General features: G+C 48.0%; 2 protein-coding genes across 10 annotated transcripts in view; both read right to left on the bottom strand.

Moving 5' to 3' along the window:
* Window positions 1-838, bottom strand: part of MBTPS1 (membrane bound transcription factor peptidase, site 1) — a 50,084-nt gene extending 49,246 nt beyond the window's left edge. For all 6 annotated transcript variants that reach the window (XM_082366860.1, XM_082366861.1, XM_082366859.1 and 3 more), the window contains exon 1: window positions 677-838. The gene's annotated coding sequence lies outside the window, so the exon portion shown is untranslated. The remainder of the gene's footprint in view (window positions 1-676) is intronic.
* Window positions 839-2,356: 1,518 nt separating this feature from the next.
* Window positions 2,357-19,349, bottom strand: HSDL1 (hydroxysteroid dehydrogenase like 1). Of its 4 annotated transcripts, XM_082366929.1 has the most exons (7): window positions 19,243-19,331; window positions 13,049-13,200; window positions 11,961-12,019; window positions 8,817-9,042; window positions 7,693-8,138; window positions 7,256-7,483; window positions 2,357-5,152 (listed from the first exon to the last, which is right to left on the bottom strand). In XM_082366929.1, the coding sequence occupies exons 4-7, from the start codon at window positions 9,034-9,036 to the stop codon at window positions 5,054-5,056; spliced, it is 993 nt and encodes a 330-aa protein (XP_082223055.1). In that variant the 5' UTR covers window positions 9,037-9,042; window positions 11,961-12,019; window positions 13,049-13,200; window positions 19,243-19,331; the 3' UTR covers window positions 2,357-5,053. The 4 variants fall into 4 exon arrangements, with proteins under 4 accessions (XP_082223055.1, XP_082223054.1, XP_082223057.1 ...); XM_082366928.1 differs by lacking the exon at window positions 13,049-13,200 and having other exon boundaries at window positions 19,243-19,349; XM_082366931.1 differs by lacking the exon at window positions 13,049-13,200 and having other exon boundaries at window positions 8,817-9,001; window positions 19,243-19,343.
* Between the last annotated feature and the right edge of the window lie 46 nt (window positions 19,350-19,395).

Raw genomic sequence — 19,395 nt, 5'->3', positions numbered from 1 at the left:
CACATTCAGGACAGGGCAAGGCAAGATTTTAAGATCCTACAGGTCTGAAAGGCATTCTGGTTCTGAGAGTCAACCAGAGCCTCCGGGACCCAACTTGCCGACGAGCTTCTTACCCCGCATTTTTGAAAAATCAGTGGAGCAGTGCGTACAGACCGAGACGGGGCAGAGAACCGAGGTCCCTTAAGATCCGATACCAGCTCCCTCTGGGAGCAGACCGAGAACTGCGGTCTGTTCGGAGGCGGAGGGCCAGGGCCAGGGCCAGGGCCAGGCATATGGTTTGACTCCGTTAAAGTGTATTTCAGATAAAGAAAACGGTGAAATGGAGCAAGCTACCGAAGCGTGTCAACACGCAGAGAGGGCCAGGCGGGGACACCAGCCGGGAGCCGGGCCGGTCTGGGGCGAGCGGAGCGGACCGCGAGGCTCCCACGGGCAGGCATGCAGTGCACCGGAGCGTCAAGCCGCCCGTCCTCCCCGCGGCCCGCACCGTCGCCCTCGCACCGCCCAGTCGGCGCCCCGCGGTTCCCGGGGCGCAACGAGGCCCCGCCGCCGCCCGCCGCCCCCGCCAGCGCAGACCCCCGCCCTCGGGGCCTCGAGCACGCCGGGCACGCCGCAGAGCGCGGGCGGCCGCGCGGGTACGGAGAGGCGGCGGCTCCGGGGAGCGGGCCGCCTGACGTACCTGCGGCGGCCTCACGCTCGGGTCCCTCCGGCCCGGGATAACGGCGCCTCCGCGGCGAACACGCCTCGGATCTCCATGCGGGGTGTTTACTCCCAACGCTCGCGATACTACGCGATCCGGGCGGGGAGACCGACGGCCTGGAGCGCCGGCCCCGCCGGCCGTGCGTGCCCTGCGTGCGCGCTCTGGACGCCGGGGGCCGCGGGGCCCGGGCCGGGAGGACAGACGAAGGTCTCGCGAAGTTTGCGGCCCTGGGGCGGGACCGGGTCGGAGTCCGGGGAAGGGACTGTTGGAATGGGCCGGCGAGGGATGCCTAGGGAGTTAGGGCAGGAGCTCACGGAACCTGCACTGGCCCGGGCCGGGCTCGGTCCTGCAGAGGACAGCCGTGGCGAAACGGCCCCTGAAAGCTTCTACTCCAGCGCTCTCCTCCTGGGGCCTTTAGGTGTCCGGAGCGAGAGCCGGGTTCAGCGCGCGCCCCTTGCAAACCGCTACCCGTTTTACCCGCGCGGCAGCTGGGACGCGGGCGGGTGAAGTGCTTGCTCAGGGCGTGAGGATGCGAGTCCTCCCCTGACTCCCACCCTGACCGGCGAGACCCCTGCCCCAAGTCCGGTCCGCTCCACTCCTAACCCCTCGCGGCCTCGCCTGGAGCACGGACGCCAAACGGCTACCCCTTTTGAAGAAACAAGGATTAATGTGTTGAACTGTAGAAGTGCGCCCCCCCCCCAAAATGTCTGGGTGATTGAGATCACGGGCTGTTTTGTGTCTAAATGTTGAGCTGGTCCACACTTGACATTGGAAACAACTGGGGGACTGAAAGCCTGTTTTACGTAATGCTGATGACAAATGATGTGCTATATAGTGAGACAAAACTGCTTGCATCTTGTTTGAACTTTCCACGGCACCATGAAGATACTGCGTGGCCCCAATATTAGAAACCACAGCACTGCATCTTCCCTTTAAGAATATTTAACCAAACTGATTTGATATAGTGGCTAAATACAGAATCCCCTACTGGCTTTGTGATCTTCGGCAAGTTGTACCTCAGCTCTTTTTACCTGACCTTCCTCATCCAAAAAAGAGATATGAATACCTACCTAATAGGATGAGGGTTAAATGAAACATACACATACAGAGCTTGACACACATTCAATAAATGTGGTGGTTACACTAGATCAACCCACACCTGATTAAGTTCTCCCCCCACCCCTGCCCCGCCCCAGATCACATCAATGTTAGGAACTTTCAGAGAATTCTTGACCCTTCCATTCGCAAATCCTCAAAATTAAGCACTCCCTGCTGCCACCACGTAAGGTACCTGATCTTAAATTTAACTGTGTTGTTCTACTCAGGGTTCTTTTAACAGCGCTTTAGGTCACTATGCCATTGAATACAAAGCCCAACTGTTAGGAACAGAGGTAGGCTGATGAATTGCAAACATCCTTGTCACGTGATAGTGAAGCCGGAAGCCGGGGAAGAGAGACTGCTGCCAGCTCCTGAGAATCCTAGAAACTGCAGGGGGCCTGGGGCATGACAGGAGGTGGCCTGGGGCATGACAGGAGGTGGCCTGGAAATTGACCAAGGAAGGCTGAGAGCCCCAGAATCCTGGTCTACCGGTTTTCCACCACTCCAGGTTCTAATAACTTCCTAAACTAACCCTTCATGTATATAATGAAGCATTCACAATTCCATGGGAAGGTAAATCTTTATTAACACTGCGTGCTATTTTAAAGAGTAACGGCCTGAGCCAATACTGAGACAGACACACAGAGAGACTAGTTTCCGAGGGCAAACAATGTCAACATTGAGGACACCACTTAACCCTCCGGTTCCCAAATGTGCCAAGATTTTAAGTAACTGAGGTTAAAGCAAAACAGACTCCTCCAAAGAGCTGTCTCTGCTCACCGACTCCCTTTTTCTTCCCACTCTTTCTTGAACCCACTACTTTTCATCCCCACCACTCGATGAAAATGGATCATGACAAAACCACCAGTGACCTCCACATCAGCCGATGTCAGTGATCAAAATCAGCTTTCATCTTATTCAGCCTATCAGGAGAATGAGAGCAAGAAATCAACTCTGTAGTTTCAAAAGATTTATGAGACACGTGGTTACGCACAATTTTCTTACCAGCTTTTAATGCGTTACTATCACAGGTGTTCAGAGATTAATTTTTTGTAACTTTTAAATAATTGTTCCTACGGGAAAAAAATGTATCTCTCTTTCCAAACAACCAATTTACAAACATATGGAGCAAAACCTCTTCCAAAGGAAGCAGAAGCAACTGCTTTTATTGTTAAGTTTTCAGGCCACAGATTGTTTCAAAGGTTCTTATTTCCCACATTCTTAATAAGAAACCCCATCTACAGTGGTCTGATTATGACTCTCAAATGAGCTCTGGGAAAGGTAAAACCTAAGGAAGATTCTTGGTTTTGATCTTTCATGAACTTTGCACCAATCAGCATATTTACATATGTGTTGCCAAGGAGAGAACTTTAAAACATCACTGACATGGTTTACTTAGTCTCATCATATAACAATGATCCGACACCTAATCTATAAATATAAGACACTGCTGTACTACATAACACCTTAGATATAAATACGGTATTTTTACATCAAGTTGCTGCTTCTTATGTCAATTAAAGTTCAAGTCACTGTGGCATGACGTCAAATTTTCTCTAGTCTTAATGACCATAAATTGTCAGGTGGGGAAATGCCAAATATGACAAAATAAAGGCTTCCAAGCCAACTTGGAAGCAAAACGGTCAGTTCTACGTAGTATCGTAGAACGGTCAGTTCTACGTAGTATCACTAGTGTGTAAATTTTCACACTTGAAGTTCTTCCTCTTATGTGATGATGAAGGCCTGATCTGTAAGTAGAAGAGCTCTGAACTTAACTTCTGATCTTGAGTCCAAGTCAGATCTGGAAATACTAAGGCAATGTCACTGGCAAAATTGTGGGCATAACATAAACGCATGCTTAGGCCTACTCGTAATGGAATATTATCTCAGGAGAAAGCAATTTCATAAAAGTCCTGATTTCAATTTACCGGTTTCTGAATCAATGTTGCAATATTAAACTGCGAATTTCAAATTTGCACATACGGTCATATTCGTATAGTGATTTACAATTGTCAAAGCACTATGTATGTGGTTCTCAAAAATGTTTGGCTTTATAGGACCTGAACCAAAAAGACTTCACAGTAGGTTTCAGTGCAAACCCATATTGTGGTGGGTTGTGCATAATTATCTTCATACCAATAAATGTATTCACTATAACGCATAAATCCATTACACGAACCAAGAATGAGCTTCTAACTTATTTCAACAGATACAATATGTCATATCACACACACATAATCTGTCCATATTTTAACTACTATTCTATAAATATTTGATGTTTACACCCATAATGCCACTGGAATGGAATAACGTTACATAGAAAAGTGTTTGACAAAGAGGTATAATAAGCTCTAAAGGGCTAAGTTTGTTATAAAATGGGTCATAGGCTGCGAAATCATTACTTATCCACAGTAATTATAAATCAGAAGATGACTGAGGGTCAATTATTACATGTCCAAATCTAGGAATGAATTAATTCCTCAGTAGATTAAAAAAAACAGAATGTCGTAAGTAATATTATACTTGGCAAATCTATAGCACGAAATTGGGTAGCCTTGTTTAGTATGAAAAGGAAAAATCTAGAATTTTAATACCCTTAAGGTTCCACATTAAGCCATCTTGACGAGCAATCTTTTTTAAAGTAACTTACCCATAAATAAAGTTGCCTAGATGCACACAACATACATACACATATGGTTCTCTAACGAAGTATCAGTTGAAGAGCAGCATTTCATACACAGACAGCCAAACAACTAGAGTTACACAATACAGATTTCCACTAATTATACCAGCAATCTTACCTAGAAAATAACACTTTTAAATAGTTTTTCCTGATGAACATTTGAAAACCAATACTATAATTCATCTACTGAAATAATTTCCCTTAAGAAACAACACATGAAATTGTAAGAGCTGACAAGTCATATCATATTTCAATATCAGATTGCTAGTAGCTCTTAGAACAACATAAATCACACAACTTTTGAACAGCTTAAAAAAAAAAAAGCATCAAAATTTAGGTTTCCTTATCAGTTCTTTTGTGGTGGTTGTTATTTACTCTGTGCCATCCAAGTGGCCCTTCAGGCTTTTCCACAGCATTCTTAAAAGCGTTATGTTTGTTTTGCAAATGATGAGTCAACAGTATGCTAAATGATCAGTAATGAAAGAAAATGCAGAAGATAAATTACATGTGTTCTTCCAAATGTAGAATGCTGCAGGTTCCCCAAGTTGGCAACACTTCCCAACCATCAGCCAGCTTCACGCTTTGCAGGATAAGGCCTCCTTACGTAGGGAACGATTGAGAATATTTGCTCCCCACACCCAGAGCCATTCAGGCATATACTGTGCAAAAAGAAACTAAAAATGAAAGAGAAAAAGATTTTAAGGTTAGAACCCAAAGTCATCGACAACAAAATGCACACATCAGCAATCATTTAAACCAACAAACATCACCAATCCCATTAAATACAAAAAAGGAAAAAACCTTAGGTGCTACTGCACTGAGCACCTACTTCTGTATAAGACCCTATGCTAGACTCTCTGGGGAACAGAAAAGTGATCACCGCCCACCCGCCCCCTTTCTCTAATGAGGCGGGACAGACCTACATGCAGTGATACGATTTCATCTTTACTTAACGTGACATGAATAGCATGGAATGTGGATAAGAATTACAAATCAGCCCAGGAATAAAAGGCAGATGAAAGAGAAAACTGCATACGTGCTTAGTACTGCGTGAGAAAACTGGGGATTGAGGGGCAGAGTGGTGCTAAGTTAAACAAAAGCGCTGAGTCCAAAACACCAGGACCCTGAGAGAGTGTCTTGAGGTGTGACGAGGAAGGCTTGGGGACACAGGGAGGACGTCCACTGACGCTGCTCTGCTCCAGGGGGTCTCCAGGGCCACGTCCCCCCAGGGGACATTCGGCAAGGTCCAGAAACAGTATTAGCTGTCACAAGTGGGGTGGTGGTGCTACTGGCATCTAGTGGGCAGAGGTCCAGGACGCTGTGAACATCGTACAGTGCACAGGAAGGTCCCACAACAAGGAATGAGCCAACCTCTATGCCATTAGTGCCCAGGTGGAGAAGCCCTGCCCAACACTGACGGATCTGTCCGAGACTGAGCGAAAGTTTAACACCTTGCGTGTGAAGGAGGGGAGATGGACGGGCCCCTGGCAGGTGCTGATGTTCTAGCCTTGACCAGAGGTGTAGTAATACAGGTCACTCCACATTCTCCTTAAGAAACAGACCCAGGTCACTCTGCTATTCCAGGAACCACAGTGAACAAGGCGGGGGTCCCAGCACGATGAACTGTGGGGTGAGGGTCCCAGAGTTGCAGCTGTTCCCAGCAGGTTCCACAGAAGCTTCAGCTTAGCCACCCTGGAGACAGGGGTCCCGTGTTTGGCCTGGAGCCATAAGTAACTACCTGTGAAAATGACCAAGGTCTCTTTGGACCGCTTTAAAAAGTAAGGATTTCATGGGAAAAATACCCAAATACTCCTCCTTGGGGCCACTGTCCTAAAGCAGAAGGCTCTAAATCCAAGGAGATGAAAGAAGGCAATATACGGTCCCTCAGGAGGACTCTGTAAGGAGGGTCACATTGAAACATGGGGGCGCCTGACATAGGCTAGGTAATCAGATCCCCCTCCAAAGGGCATTTTATTTTCAGTATTTACTGAGTGGAGATGGAAGCAGCATCTAAAAATCTGTTTGTTTTAAATCTCCTCTCATGACCACTTGCCCACTACAGGGGGACCAGCATCAAGATGGATTCTGCCCGTTTCCTAAGGAGGGGCAGGCAGAGACTCACTGGCTTGTCCCAGGGAGGTTCAGTACCCTGGGCAGTGGGAGGGAAAGAGCTAATGGAAAAGGAGAGAATTTCATCCTCTGGGTACTGACGGATCAACTCCGGAGGCTGACTCATTGGCCTGTTGAGATAATAGCAGTAACAGGAAAGGGGTGCCAAGTCTCCAGGCACTGGGAACTGTGGAAAAGCCGGGGGGGGGGGGAGTGGGGTTCGGGTTCTGCAAGGCTCTGGGCGCCTTCGGGGATCCTGACCCGTGTGTCCAGGCCTGCTCCTGACCAATGTGACACAGCGTGGCCCCCGCGGGGACCCAGCTCAGTAGGACTTGGGAACAATGAGCAGAGGGGAGGACGTCCACAGCGAGGGTACACATCCAGCTTGTCAGAAAAGTGCACAGCGCTTAAAATACACATGCCATGCGTTCCCAAGAGACTGAGACAGGCGGGACTTAAAAAGGTAAGAAACAAATGGGAATGGGGAAGATGGAAAAGAACTCAAAGAACGTGAGCTGGATCCTTAAACTGGAGCACTCTAAGGTTTGAGAATCAGGATTTACAATCCTCATCTTTCAGCATCACGCTTCAATCAGATTCCCACGTATCATTTAAAAAAGGTTTAGGATGCATTAACCTAATTACAAGAGCTGAGCGCACACTGTTACCTGAATGGAATGGGACCAGTATCCTGTGGTCCTTTTTGAAATGCCAAGGGTAGAAACAGCATGATGGGCGTACACTTGTGGCGAAGGCACCAACCACGGGCACTTGTGCAGAAAGCTGCCAGGGGTGGACACGTTGGTAGCTACGTAGAACGGGATTAGACTCTGTATGAAGATTCCTTTGGAAGCATATTCATACTGCAATGCTCTGCTGAAGTGGTCTAAGTAAGCCTGTTAAAACAGGAGAGGAAAAGACTTAATTTTTCAGGAACTCGGAAGAAATTCAGGAGGAAAAAAAGACTTAATGGTCATTTCAGGGAAAAAATATACAGCATAAGCAAACATGAGCTGCTGACAAAGAGCTCAACAAACTGGACCAAACCATTGTGATAAACGTTCTCCTGCATGATGATTTCACTTTCCAACTGGGAACGCATTACCTTAGACGCGGAAAACGCCGCCAGCTGGGGGGTTGGTTTGCAGCAGGAGCCGGAGGAGATGGTGACGATGGCCCCTTTCTTCCTCTCCACCATCCCGGGTAACACTATGTGGACCATCAGACTGGCAGCGGCAATGTTCACGTTGACGATGTCCCAGAGCGTGTCCTCCGAGACCTGCGTGAAGTACTGCGGGTAGGGGTAGAACACGCCCACGTTGTTCACCAGGATGCCAATGTCTCTGTCCTTCAGGGCTTCCCGAATCAGGCCGTAGATCTCGCGGCCGTTGCTGAAGTCCGCGACAATGACGTCAGTCTCCACTTTGTAGGTGTCGGCTATGTCTTTAGCGACCGTCTGCAGCTTCTCTTGGTTCCGACTGATCAGGACGATGCTGAGCCCACGGCTGGCCAACTCCTCTGCGTAGGCCCTTCCAATCCCATCTGTTGCGCCTACAGTACAAGCCGGGAAAAGTGAGCAAACTCGTTTCTCAGTGTGACCTTTAAAATGGACTTTAAATACCCTGTGTCCGGGTTTAATCAGGGAAGGATTCACACTAGAAATAAACCGAGTTCTGCAAGTGGTCAGTCAAGCACAAGGTCAAATCCAGGACACAAGCTAGTCAAATACTCGCCCAGACACTCTGACAGGCAGAGGAAGAGTTGTTTTACATTCACCAAGTTGACCGTGAGACACAGTGGGAAACTGTTTTCAAGCTCCCATCTGGCTTCAATGAGTGCCAGGAGGTACTTTCCTGGGAAACAATGGTAAATTAAAATGCAATTTAAAATAAGGGAAGTGTTTCTGAAAGTGGTACTAGTTTGTAAGGACACTTTCAAAACAGAGAGCAAGAAGGAAAAGCAAAGGGTAGGAAGCAGGGGCTGGAGCAGGGCTGGCAACATGAGGGGGCAGAATAAGAAGCACAGGAATCACAGGGAAATTCTTCCAAGACGAGGGCGGTAAGAAATGCGCACATAATCATAAGAGTAAGTCTTATTTTTTTATCCCAGGAAAACATTACATCAAATTCAGTTAACTCCAGGAATGATGCATCCGACTTAAAACACAGATTAAACAGGAAAGATGATTTCATTTTTAGATTAGGCAAGAACTGAAAACTCCTCTCTTACCACTCACGACTGCCCATCTTCCATACTGCTTGATCAGGTCTGCTCTGCTCACCAGGCGCGGGACGAAATGCAGCCGGACCAGGCTGTAGAAGTCACAGACGACGGTGATGCTTTTCCTGGCCGTGTACCAGGCCCCAACCAAGGCGAGGGCCTCCATGTAGCAGTTGCAGGACCTGGCGATTTCCCTGTACAAGAGGTAGAAGCTGTCGACGGCAGCCATGGCAGCCTGCAAGGGAGGGCAGCGAGAGAGAGGTGGCCTTTGCTTAGTAAGTCAAAGGGACACGCACAGTGCGGGGGAAGAAAGGCATCTGAGGACATCAGAGCTTAACAATTTTGCGTTCAAATAACAGTAACTGTTCAGATGCACACAGCCCATGGATCCAGACAATTTATGATCTCATTATTTAACATCTGTAGCTTATAAAGTTCTTTCCTTCCAAGAAGATTAGTCCACTTAGTTATCAAGAGTTACCAAATTCCTACTAAAATCCAGGCACTGCGCTAAATGTTGTGGCTACGGAGATGAACACAATACGCCCTATGCCAAAAAAAGCTCCTGGTCCAGCACACTGACAGACACAGGCCTTTTAATTCACGTAACAGCTGAGAGGTATGTTTCTTTCTTTTATTGAATTTATATTTATTCAAAACCGGCAAGCGCAGAGGGCCTACAATCCCTAGAGAGACAAAGTAGAAGAAACAGAGGCAATACTAAGACAGGGCCTTGGCCTCAAAGACCTTACAACCCATTTGAGACAAAACTAAGCTCCAATAAACTTTAACATCAAATAAACATAAATTAGATTATGTATAAATAATATTCATAAATGTATATTTAAAAAGAGATACTCCCCAAACTTGAGGAAATGGTTTTCTCAAACGATAGTTTATAAGCACGTTCCATCTTGCTGATGTCACTGGCGCACCATTACCCTTGCCTGGCCCCTTAACGTTTGGGGAAAGAAAAACCCAGTTCAATTCTTGTAAGTATTCACACAGCAAGCATCGCGATGCACCTGTTATGTGCCATGTACCGTGACAGATGCTAAGGACTCAAAGATGAAGTAAATAACTACCTAGAAGAAGAGACGGACATTTAACAAAACAACTTTAAATGCCATACGAACTGGGGTATGTACGCCTGTGCTCAGAAAGGCAGAGAAAGGCCGGGCACGATCGAGGCTGATGAACTTCATCCTGGACTAGACCCGGGGAACCACTGAGGCCTGAGCCAACTGTGTGCTATCAAGTGAGGGTCAAACATCAAAAAGGCCAGAACAGACCACAATGAAATTACAGGGAGCTCAGATATGCACAAACACAAGGATACAGCATTTACTATATATTAATAAAAGAAAATAGATTTAAGCCAAACACACATTTATGTAAAACTTCTGGAAGTGGTCCCTTTCATAGAAACTGCATTAGAATAGGAAAAAAATAAATCCTGGAACTAAGAAAAATCCCCGACAATAGCAGCAAAAATTGGCATAAGCTTAAGGAAGAATAAGTGAATTCCTTCCCACTCCACCGCAATGCAATTTGAGCTCAACCACGGTTTGCATAGTAGAGAAAACAAATTAACCCCTGGAATGGAACACACTGTAAGAATGATACCACACTGTGGTAACAGGCACATGAAATAACGAAAAAACTACTGAATATAAATATGTATATATCTATATATATATCTATGTGTTGAGTATGCACATGAGTGTGCAGTCCAAATTACAAACCAACAAAACATACAAAAGAAATATGACAGAAAACTGAAAGAAATAGGCAGTAGGATTCCTAAATGCCTCACAATGAGGATATAACCCCTCAAACGTTAAAATTTCCACTCCTACCGTAACTCTAAGCTGGTGTGGCACTAAGTAAGTTAAAGAAACGTCCTTCTCAAATAGCAATACAGGAAATGACTGAAGGGGCCACCTTACTTCCAGTAAGTAAAGTGCTGTACACTTTGGGGTTCTGTTCAGAGAAACTTACCTCCTACGATAAGGATGCCAAAATTGGTCAAGAAAAGAAAACATTATGAACTTTATTAAGCACACAAACCAATTACTTAACAAGGTAACAACAATTACATGCTCCCCTGGGGTAATGCTTCTTCATGGACCTCACTGGCTGAGATTCCCTAAAACATGAACTATCAAGATCAGTGCAGTCTGGGCTGAAGACGCTTTTCTTTTTCGGGTCAGCCCGCCCCACTAAGGCAGTACACTCTGGGCGCTGCTCCAAATCCTCTGAAAGACGTTCACAGTCACAGCCATCCACCTCAAATGTGTTCACCCCTTTTCTGCTGCGCATGAGCGCCTCTCAAAGCTTCCGGATGCTAGCGATGAGGCAGTGACGTGTCACCCTCTCCAAGGGTCCCCCCTGCTGCCCCATCTCAGTACACAGCCACATCCTGAGGAGGCAGGTGCTGGCTGGAGAGGCCCCTGCCGGGCACTGAGTGCTCACATTGGCTGCCGTCCCCGAACGGTGCTAATTCAAGATTCCCAGAGAAACAAACAAAACATTAGCTTCTTACAAGGAAGAACATAAAAACTGAGAATCCAAGTCCAACCATCCTAAGTTAGGAGTTCCTGAAATAATTTTTTAAAGTGGAATAATTTTTTAAAGTGGACACGTGCCTTTTGTCATAATTAATCAAATACTAGGCCATGAAGAAAGCAAATGGGAAACATAATACTTGTATGTACCAGTACTTTTCAAACAAAATGTGATAAAATTCGAAATAACAAAACTATGACCAAAAAAACTAGATACTTGGAACATTAAATCTGTTCTTCAAAATAACAGGTGGGCGTACATCTAAAATGTTAAAACAGTGTTTTCAATGAAAAATTGAAAACCACATATCAAGGACTAATGGATCGTAGCCAAAGAAATACTTGTGGGAAAATGAATTGCAGGAGTGTCTGTAATAGGGTTCCAGCTAAAAAGGTCAGGTATGCCTCAGGGAATGACCTCACCCCAAGGGGAAGCTGTGTAAAGGGAACTTCGACCCTCTCAAACACCATTTTTTTCAAGAATTGAACATCTTACAAGGAAAAACTTCAGCAAAAGAAGCGTGACTGCGACCGAGTTCCCTGATTTTTCTGCTCAAGTCATTAAGTACCCGTGGTTTCCTCTTACCTCCTCTGCCAGCCCTGGGCCTTCAGGAATACACTGCTCTGTCTTCTCTGCAGGACAAGCTGTGAACAAAAACCAACAGGAAACAAATGCCTCTCCTTCACAGCTCAGCTGGGGTAAGTTTATATAAAACTACGACCGAAGCGTTTTAAAAGTTAAGGAAACGGGACCACCCCCGTGCCGTGATTCCCTGCACAGGCAGCGACGCATCACCTGGTCTGGGAAGACGGCAGGCGCCGCCAGTGCCCGGCCGGTGGGAGGCTGGGCTGGGAGGCATCCCGGCTCCCGCACCTTGTTCCTTAAGGAACACTGCGTCACACTGGACAAAATCTGTCCAGACCGCTTGGAGGGAGACCCAGGACGGCGAGCAGACACCCTGCCCCCGACGTGTCCCGGGCATCTGCTGGGCTTCCCCGGGCCTCACCCTTCTCTGCAAACCACTGTGCTGCGCTCCAGCCACAGAGCGCTAGACCCTCCGCTCGGCCGCAGCACCTGTTCCACACTCCCGGCTGATCCGGGCTGCCCACCTGAGCACGTGGGTCCTGGGCTGGCGGCAGCAGCAGGGAGGGATGGCCCCTTCCAGCCTGCCTGGGGCCGGGGGCTTAAGGATGAGGAGATGGAAGGAAACGCCAGGGCCACCTCTCCCCTCTCCCTCCACCCTAGACACTGCCTGGTGCCTGTTTCGGTTTTGAAACCCCCCACCCAAGGCTGCGTTCCCTGGGGGGCCAGATCTCCCCACACACACTCCTCCAGCACCTCACACAACCCCTGGCGCGGACGGAGCAGGAGCTCCCAGATCAGCTGCTGCATGAAATCGCACCACCCAGCCTAGCTCAGCTCTCAGTCCCGTCCCGCGGGGAGGGGACCACCAAACCAACACCTGCGATCCTTTACAAAAAGAAACCCCTCGTGGGCAAGGCCCCCGGGGCCATCCTGCGCAGGCCCAGCAGGAGATGTGCAGGCATCGGAGGGGAGCAGAGACCAGCGGTGCCAGGGCCTCCAACCCCGCTTCTCAACCCCACCCACTGGATCCCCTGCACCACCAGTCAGGGGGGACCGTCACGATATTTTAAATTGCAATTCCGTGCTACCTTACACGTTGATTATCATTGCTGGATTCTTTTTCTTAATCGCGGATCATCAGAGGGCTGACGGCATTCTAGGTCTGAGATGCATCTCATCGTTCCCCAGAGGCAGCTCAACGTGGACAGACCTGACTCACGCCAACCAAACTCACAAAAGACTGATAAATTCAAACGCCAATTTAGTTATGAATAATAAACGATGCAGCCAAGAAGCCTAAACACACACGGTCACTAGGCTGTAGGAAAGTCTACGTGGAAAGTCAAACTACTAGGACAGCAATGAAGAAAGCAGCAAGTGTCCGACGCCAAGGACCCGTGCTGGGTCTCTCAACAGAGCGATTCCCCAGGGAGGAGGGCGGGGGCGAGACGTGCCTGGGCAGAGAGGAGGCACAGCCCGGCCTGCCGGGAAATGGTGACAGCAGCAACGAGCTCACAGCGCGGGATGTGCACCCTGGGGTGGAAACGGGGCCGGGAGGGGAGCCCAGGCTGTGAGATGCCTTTACGCCACACAGAAACGTTGGGCCAAAGGCAGGAGCTCATCAGGTTTAGCGCAGAAGGCGCTGGGGGCGGTGGAGGGGCAGTGGCCTCGTGGGCAGGAAGTCAGGCGGCCTGGGCCCTGGTCCATCCAGACGGGGACAAAGCAAAGCCAGACGGAGAGCACGCGGCTTTGTGACCGACTCCCTGCCGCTCCTCAGACACGCCAGACATTTTCACCCATTTGCTCGCACCTCGATGGACCATAAATGGCAAAGGATTGGAAATTCTACACGCCCGACATCCTCTTAATCCTCTCCTCATCCGTAAGTAGCTGATGGAAAATAATGTCTTTCTAATGGAAGAAGAAATCAGGACTACCCCCCGAAGCCATTCAGTTCTAGGAAAGCTCATGGAAGCAGTTTTAAAGGGGTTTACTACACATTTAGGTCAAGAAGCCTACCAAGGTACCCACAGATAGCAGGCTGCTTTTAACTTGCTTTGGGGGTTTGACTAGTTCATTGTTCTGTGCATAGGTACTAGTCTAAAACTTAGAGAAATCCATTACTTAGAAAGCAACACTGAAACACAGTAAAATCCTGGTCCCTCTACACCCTACCTGTACAAGTTATTATAAAGCTATGTTTTCTTGCCTCTACGGAAACTAAAACATCAGTGAACAACAGAGGCAAACAGTCAGAACTGTCCCCGAAACAGGAAAAGCAGTGCAATTCCCTACTGTCTTCTAGGCATTTTCTACTTCTCCAGGGCAATATTCATCAGGGCTAAAGGACCCTTAGGTAAAACTACGGAATTTGAGTGATTATGACGCGTCAGTGATTATGACTCACCCTCAGTAGAAACGGCACCACTCTGGTGAGGGACACTGATACAGGGGAGGCTCTGCACGTGCCGGAGTAGGCGGCATGTGGGGTCTCCGTACCTTCCTATCGATTTTATCATAAACCCAAAACTGCTCCAAAAAAGCCTAAAAACACCCCTTTGAGGTAACATCACAACTATGAAGGCATCATGGGAAAACTGTGGTCAAGACTCCAAGGAGCAAAGTCACGTCTTCAAAGCACGGCTGCTGTGCCTGTAACATTATCCTGACCTACAGTTTAGCTGACTCAACTTCACCGTGAAAAAGGCGATCAGACCTAATACAAAACCCTTCGGGAATCAAAGAGCTCCGGGAGCAGTGTCTTGGCTGAAACACAGGCATCCCCAGGCTTTCCAAATGAATGCTACCTGGGGGTGATGCTACAAGAACATAAGACAGATTGTCCAAAATGTTTTCAAAGAAAATAAAGCAAGTATGATACAAAAAAGACAATTAAAACACCACCAAACAAAAGGTAGTGGGGTCGGTAGATAATGGCCCTCCAATATGCCCACATCCTAATCCTCAAACCTCGTAAATACGTCACCTCATGTAGCAAGGGGACTTTGAAGATTAAGGATCTTGAGATGGGGAGATGATCCTGCATTATCCAGGTGGGTCCACGTGTCCTTATTAGACGGAGGCAGAAGGGTCAGAGTCAGAGAAGGAGCTGTGACCAAGAAGCAGGTCAGAGAGTGCCAGGGAGATTTAAAGACCAGAGGCTACTGGATTGAAGATGCAGAGAGGGGTCACAGGTCAAGGAAGGCAGGCACCTCCAGAATCTGGCAAAGGCCAGGATACAGATTCTCCCCAGAGCCTCCCCAAGTGACACAACCGTGCGGACACCCCGGCTTTAGTCCAGTGGTACTGACATGAGACTTCTGACCTCCAGAACTGTAAGAGAATAACTATGTCTTGTTTTAAGTTGTAGCAATTTGTTACAGCAGTCATAGGAAATTAAGATGGAGGGACGGACAGACTGTCAGTCTAGTTTTTAAGACAGTATAGAGACAAGTTGCAAATCCTGAAACATCCCTCAAACCAAAACCTTCCAGTGTGTTCAGGAACCAGAAAGTATCCCCAGAGGCTCCTCAGATCTTCGACTGGCTGAGGTGGTCCTCACCACCCTCGTCAATAGCCGGCACTGTCCAACTTTTCAGTAAGGCTGCAGGGTTAGGACTTTAAACTTTTTTTTAATAGAAATCTCACTTCACTCAGACCCTTGCTCTCAGCACTCCCGTCCTGTCTCTCCTCACAAGACCAGCTCAAGTCCCACCCCTTCTCCCCAGCTCAGTCCCAGGACTCGCTGACAAGCACCACGACACGCCAGCCCTGGGGATGGACTGATGGACAGGAGGCCCACACCCCTCTTCCCTTCCCTTCCCAGGTCTCCACACCCACCAGCATGAGTTCCCCTCCGTCTCTCTCCCCCACGTGACACTTAAACACTTAAACAGAATGCGGAGCAGTGCAGTATCTGGACTCTATCTTGGTTCCTCAACTAGAACAAAGGCCTCTTGAGGCCAGGAAATAGATCTAAAACTAATTTTTCTGTAATTTAAGAAAATTGGAAAATGTACACAAAACTTGTAAAACCTATTATGCACAGTTCAAAGAGTAATGAACAAAACACCCACACAGACACCCTACTTCACAAATCAGAGTCTTAGAAGCCCCGATGCTTCCTCCCTGGTCACATCCCCTTCTGCCAGCCGGTGGGGGGGGGGTAATCAATCTCCTAAATTCTGATGTAATATTCCCTTGCTTCTTTTTTTTTTTTTTAACAGTTGTACTATTACTGCAGCATGGATTCTGAAATATTCCGTTTTCCCTGGTTCTGACCTTTACATAAAGGAATCAAACTCCAAGTATCCTTTGGTGACTTGTTTCTCTCACTCAGCGTTGTTTTTGAGACTCACCCACGCCTCCGCAGCTGTAGGCCATATACTCTCACTGCCGCGCTGCCTCACGGTACACACACACAATTCACATAACCATTCTATTGCTGATGGGTTGTTCTCATTGGTTTTGACTTTACAATTATGAACGGCACTGCCATGAACCTTCTCGTGCATGTCTCCTGGGCATGTGAACAAGAGTTTCTCGAAGGGATAGGCCTACGAGTCGAACTGCTGGGCCACAGGGCATCCACATGTACAACGAGAAGCTGCCAAAGCGGCTGCACCAATTTACACGCCCACCAGCAGCAAGTGTGAGCTCATGCTGCCTCCTCTCGATGGCTGGCAACATCCAGCAGTTCACCTCCTGCCAAAGGCTGGCTGTGAAATGGGATCTCACCATGGTTTTCATTGGCATTTCCTGACTACTAATAAGGTTGACTGGCACTCTTTGGATGTTTATGTGCTGTTTGTGTCTTCTCATCTATGAAATGCCTGTTCCTAGCTTTTGACGTGTTGTCTTCTTTTTCTTTCAGAGTTATAGGAATTCTTTCCATATTGTAGATACTAGTTCTCTGTATGCTTTGTCTCTTTATAGTGCTTTTGATGAACTGAATGTCTTAATATTAATGTAGTCAAACTTATCTATCTTTTCCCTGCATGGTTTGGGCTTGTCATGTTTTATTTCACAAATCCCATCCTAGTCCCAAGTCATAAAGATATTTTCCCATATTATTTTCCAAAATTTTTTTTACAGTTTTGTTTTTCAGATTTAATTCTTTAATCCTCCCACAGCCTTGTGATGGTGTGAGGCTGGGATCACATCCGTCTTTACTATTCCTCCTCAGCACCTGGCATGGTGCTAAGTATATGATATTTATTTAGTAAACAGAAGAAAATAATGCTTTGTGTTCAAAGTTCAAACTTCCCTCTCGGGGACAGAAAACTTGAGAAGCTTCTCAAACTTTGCATCAGCACTTTGACGAAGTTATTATGGGTGTATCATGACTTTCTGGAATTTCCTTACCTTCCTTTGCCAAGTTGCAGTATGCCACTACCCTGAATTGCATGCAAAGAGCAGAGCGCGGCAGTTCTCATCCAAGATCCGACAGCCCTCAGCTTCAGGTCTCCCTTTGTGCAGCGGGAATTAAAATAATATATAGCATCTACTCCTAGATATAGACCCAAGATAACCGAAGACTTAGGCTCACACAAAAACTTGTACAGCTGTGTTCATAACAGCATTATTCAACAGCTAAAAAGTGGAAACAACCCAAATGTCCAACAACAGAGGAATGGGTAAACAAAATGTGGTCTATCCACATAATGGAACATTATTCAGCAATAAAAAAATGAAGTATGGATACATGCTATTCCATGGACAACCCTTGAGAACAGTATGCTGAGCGAAAGAAGCCAGACACAAAAGGCGACACATCACAGGAGTCTATGTATATGAAATGTCCAGAAAAGGCAAATCCAGAGACAGAAAGTAGATGAGGGCTGCCACAGGACAGGGGGAGTGGGAAATGGGGAGCGACTGCTAATGGGGTGGGATTTCTTTGGGGGACGATAAGAATGTTCTGGAATTAAATAGTGGTGAGGACTGTACACCGTGAATATGCTGCTATGAGCAGTACATGTTTAAATGGCTAAAATGGTGAATTTTATGTTATGTGAATTTTATCTCAAAAAGAAAAAATCTGCTAAAAAAATACCAATTTGTTGAACTCTATGCCCCTGGAACATTACTGTAGTGATTATAACCACAGACTCTGAAAATAGACATCCTGGATTCGAATCCACGCTCCCCATATAAGAGCTGTGTGTCTTGGGTGAAGGTGACATTACTTCACCTTACATCACCTGTAAACATGGGGCTAATAGTTCCTGCCTAAGATTATAATGAGAATTAAAGTAGATCATATGTAAAAAGCACTCATAACAGAGCCCAGAACATAACTGCTCCATAAACCTTGGCTATTAGCCACTATAATTCAGTGTTCAACGTTAGCGCTTGTCTATTTGTAGTGCTCAGGGTTAAACGGAGAGCTGGCTTTGTGCAAAAGACTCCGCTAAGTGCTTTATTCCTATCATCGGACTTGCCCTCTCATCAACCTTACGAGGCAGAGTTTTAATCGTTCCCAGTTTACAGACGGGGAAACTGAGGCTTACCGAGGTAAAGTGAAGAATTGGGCTGCGGGAATTCAGATCAAGGTCTACGAAAGTCCTGAGCCCTGGCTGGCGACGCCCACTGTAAGACCCCCAGGCAGGCATCCTGCTAGCATCACCGAGAGGGCCGCTGGGTTTGGCTTCAAGCGCCGGTCTGTGTCTGGGCTGCACGTTCCTTTGGAACAGCGACAGCCTCACTGGTCTCCAGAACCCTTCCCCTCCAGCACCGGGCAGGGCCGAACAAACGACCGCCGCTGGGGAACTGGTGGGGCCCTTTCTCCAAGAGCTCCCTTATTGTGAATTACTTCTACTTCAGAACAAAGACGACGACAACCAATCCCACTCAGACCAAGTCCTTTGGAAACGACAATAAAGAAGCACAAAGGGGTGATCTTCAGAGCCTCGTGCGGAGCACCTGCGTCAGGTCTGGGAAAGAGTGGGGCCCGCGCTCGGGGTGGCTGGGGCCCCAGGTCAGCCGGGTCCTGGGGGAGGGGCGGGCCCAGAAAAGGGAGTCCTGTGTGGGTGCAACGCCGGGACGGAGCTGTGGAAGGGGCGCTCTGGGGTGACACTCTGGAAGGAAAGACGCTGGGGGCGGGGTCCGAGGGAAGGGAGGGACGAAAGGGTCCGGGAGGCCTGGGTGTCTCGGCGCTGAGGGCACTAGTCCAGGGGGGCGTGGTGGGGCGCAGAAGGAGGGGCCGGGCCGAAGTCCCAGTGGGCGCCGAGGGAGACCAGGAGGGTCCGGGGCCCAGGGCCCGGAGTGGGGGGCGCGGTACCTGCAGAGGCGACGCAGTCTCGGAGCCGGTCCCACCAAAGACGCTCGGCCACCGCCCCCCGTCACCGCCGGCGCAGCTACCGCGGGCCGCGCCCCCACGTGACCCGCGCACGCGCTGGGGGCGGGGCCGTTACGGGACCCGCCCCCGGCATCC

This window comes from Balaenoptera borealis (genome assembly GCF_965194805.1).
Source record: "Balaenoptera borealis genome assembly, chromosome: 19".
NCBI lineage: Eukaryota > Metazoa > Chordata > Mammalia > Artiodactyla > Balaenopteridae > Balaenoptera > Balaenoptera borealis.
The sequence above is the reverse complement of the archived record's forward strand: the minus strand, read 5'-3'. Positions and strand labels throughout refer to the sequence as shown.

Bases quoted from the DNA above. Each gene is read 5' to 3' on its own strand.
- HSDL1 (XM_082366928.1), bottom strand. From the start codon at position 9,036: ATGGCTGCCGTCGACAGCTTCTACCTCTTGTACAGGGAAATCGCCAGG. The intron at 7,484-7,692 runs GTAATGCGTTCC...CTGTTTTAACAG, and splicing joins CGGCGTTTTCCGCGTCTAAG to GCTTACTTAGACCACTTCAG. The intron at 5,153-7,255 runs GTAACAGTGTGC...TTTCATTTTTAG, and splicing joins ACTGGTCCCATTCCATTCAG to TTTCTTTTTGCACAGTATAT.